At 30.0% G+C, this 2,517-nt stretch overlaps 1 protein-coding gene across 2 annotated transcripts in view; it reads right to left on the bottom strand.

Moving 5' to 3' along the window:
- Positions 1 to 2,127, bottom strand: part of plaat1l (phospholipase A and acyltransferase 1-like) — a 3,412-nt gene extending 1,285 nt beyond the window's left edge. The window contains exons 1-3 of one of the 2 annotated variants that reach the window (XM_043262343.1): positions 1,322 to 2,127; positions 1,116 to 1,243; positions 912 to 1,041 (exon numbers count right to left, since the gene is read on the bottom strand). In XM_043262343.1, coding sequence (XP_043118278.1) covers positions 912 to 1,041; positions 1,116 to 1,124 — 139 coding nt within the window. In that variant the 5' untranslated portion in view covers positions 1,125 to 1,243; positions 1,322 to 2,127. The remainder of the gene's footprint in view (positions 1 to 911; positions 1,042 to 1,115; positions 1,244 to 1,321) is intronic. The other variant, XM_043262342.1, reaches the window with a different exon arrangement.
- Positions 2,128 to 2,517: the final 390 nt, after the last annotated feature.

The raw sequence follows: 2,517 nt of genomic DNA, 5'->3' as shown, positions 1-2,517 counted from the left end.
ATATTTCTAGTCAAGTTATAGTCATTTAAAAATTACTTGAAATACTATATACCTGTTTATTTTTTCTTCATCTTTATTTCGGTTTTAGTTATTTTAGTACAAGTTATTAGAATATAATCATCATGAGGCGACTAGCTGAAATAATTGTATATAATTTATTCATTATTATATCACACACACACACACACACACATATTGTATTTAATTTCTGTTCATATTTATATATATATATATATATATATATATATATATATATATATATATATATATATATATAACAAAAAATGATATTAATGTTAATAAAATAAATTGAAATTTATTTGTGTGTGTTTACATATATATATATTATATATATATATATATATATATATATATATATATATATATATATATAAAACTAAACACCTTTACATCTATTTTATAATATTAATTGTTAATAAAATAAATAGAATTTTATTCGTAATGTGTATATATATATATATATATATATATATATATATATATATATATATATATATATATATATATATATAAAACAAAAACTTTTACATCTATTTTTATAATATTAATTAATTTTTATAAAATAAATAGAATTTTATTTGTGTGTGTTTACATATATATAAACAGTGAATAGCGGGCTCATATTTTAGCCAGATGTAACAGTTTGAAGCCCAAACAAACGCTAATGCTGGATATGTTTCTCGAAATCACGGCGCTTTTGACTTATTATTAATGAAATTAACTGATGGACCGCAGTGCTGCGCATTATTGAGAGGCTCTCGTTTCCGACGGCACCCATTCACCACAGAGCACCCGTTGATGAGTTACGTTTCTCCGATAAAAAGCGGAGTCACCTGTATCTCGGGTGGCCTGAAGGTGAATCGTTCTTCTTAAAGGTCACACAGACTCACCTCTGATGGTCAGATGGGCCACGTAAGGAACGCCGTCTCTTTCACCGTAGTAAACGCCGAAGTGAGAAAAGTAGCCGTTGCCGGGAAACTCGAGGATGTCTCCGGGGTACAGCTTCGGGTGAGAGTTGCGCTGAAAGGAAACAAAGATGTCAAAAGGCTTCGAAGCGAAGGGCACGATGGCATCAGGTCGTAAACGGCGCTCACCAGTCCCATTGGTGTTAGCTGTGCCTTCGGTGGCTTTACCGTCTAAAACGCTGGAGATGAACAGCTAGCATTTAAAGAGCACTGAAGCGCTAATCGCATCTGATATCACAAACCCCAATGACGATCAACTACGAGAACAATGAAAGTTCGGGTTAGTGGTGCGAAACCTACAGAATAGCTCTCCGATCGTCTCTAAAAACACACACCCAGGAACTCTCCTCCAGCGCCTCCAGAAGAGACGCCCAAACGAAGGCCTCTGTTATGGCCGCCCGTGAATGCACTGGATATCGATGTCGACTGAGCGAGTGACGCTAAATGAAGGGAATGCTTTTTTTTACTTTTTATTCACGTCAATCGTTGGAAAAGGAGACATTTCAGGTTAACCGATGCTTGCGTTCTCAAGAGCGGGTTGAATAATGACTTCCCTTTTTGTCAGGAAACATCTGCTCTTCAGCTCGAAGCGAGTGAAATGCAAAATGCAAATAGCTCGTGGGACTGGAGCTTCAAACGTTGAACGTTCGATGTCTCTTTGTGGCTTGAGAAACCATAAGAAGACCAATAGTTGTTTCAACTTGAAATAGCTTGTTACCCCGCAGCCTAGTTTTTTTTTTAGTTGAGTCAACTTAAAATATTTAAGTTGTCATTCACGTTAACATTAAGTAACATGTTTATTGGGTCTCAACATGCAGCTTGATTTGAAGTATTAATCATGCATATCTATTTTTGAGCCGTTTAGTTTAATATTTCTAGTATGTGTGCTAGAAAACAGCACTAATGAGAATAGAAAGAGTAGTCAGGGGACTCTAGTTCAGATCTATTACAGTTTTAGTAAAATGTAATTTTCATTGTTATATTTTTCTGTTTTTATTTCTGTTTTAGTTGAAGTTATAGTCATTTAAAAATGACTTGAAATACTATATACCTGTTTATTTTTTCTTCATCTTCATTTCGGTTTTAGTTATTTTAGTACAAGTTATTAGAATATAATCATCATGAGGCGACTAGCTGAAATAATTGTATATAATTTATTCATTATTTAATCACACACACACACACACACACACATTGTATTTAATTTCTGTTCATGTTTATATATATATATATATATATATATATATATATATATATATATATATAACAAAAAACTTTTACACCTATTTTTATTCTATTAATGTTAATAAAAATAAATATATATTTATTTGTGTGTGTATATATATATATATATATATATATATATATATATATATTTATATTAATGTTAATATAATAAAATATAATTTTATTTGTATGTGTTTATATATATATATATATATATATATATATATATATATATATATATATATAACAAAAAACTTTTACATCTATTTTTATAATATGAATTAATGTTAATAAAATAAATAGA

This window comes from Puntigrus tetrazona, chromosome 17 (assembly GCF_018831695.1).
Source record: "Puntigrus tetrazona isolate hp1 chromosome 17, ASM1883169v1, whole genome shotgun sequence".
NCBI classification, from domain to species: Eukaryota; Metazoa; Chordata; class Actinopteri; order Cypriniformes; family Cyprinidae; genus Puntigrus; species Puntigrus tetrazona.
Note: the sequence above shows the minus strand (reverse complement) of the source record. Positions and strands in the feature narration are given on the sequence as shown.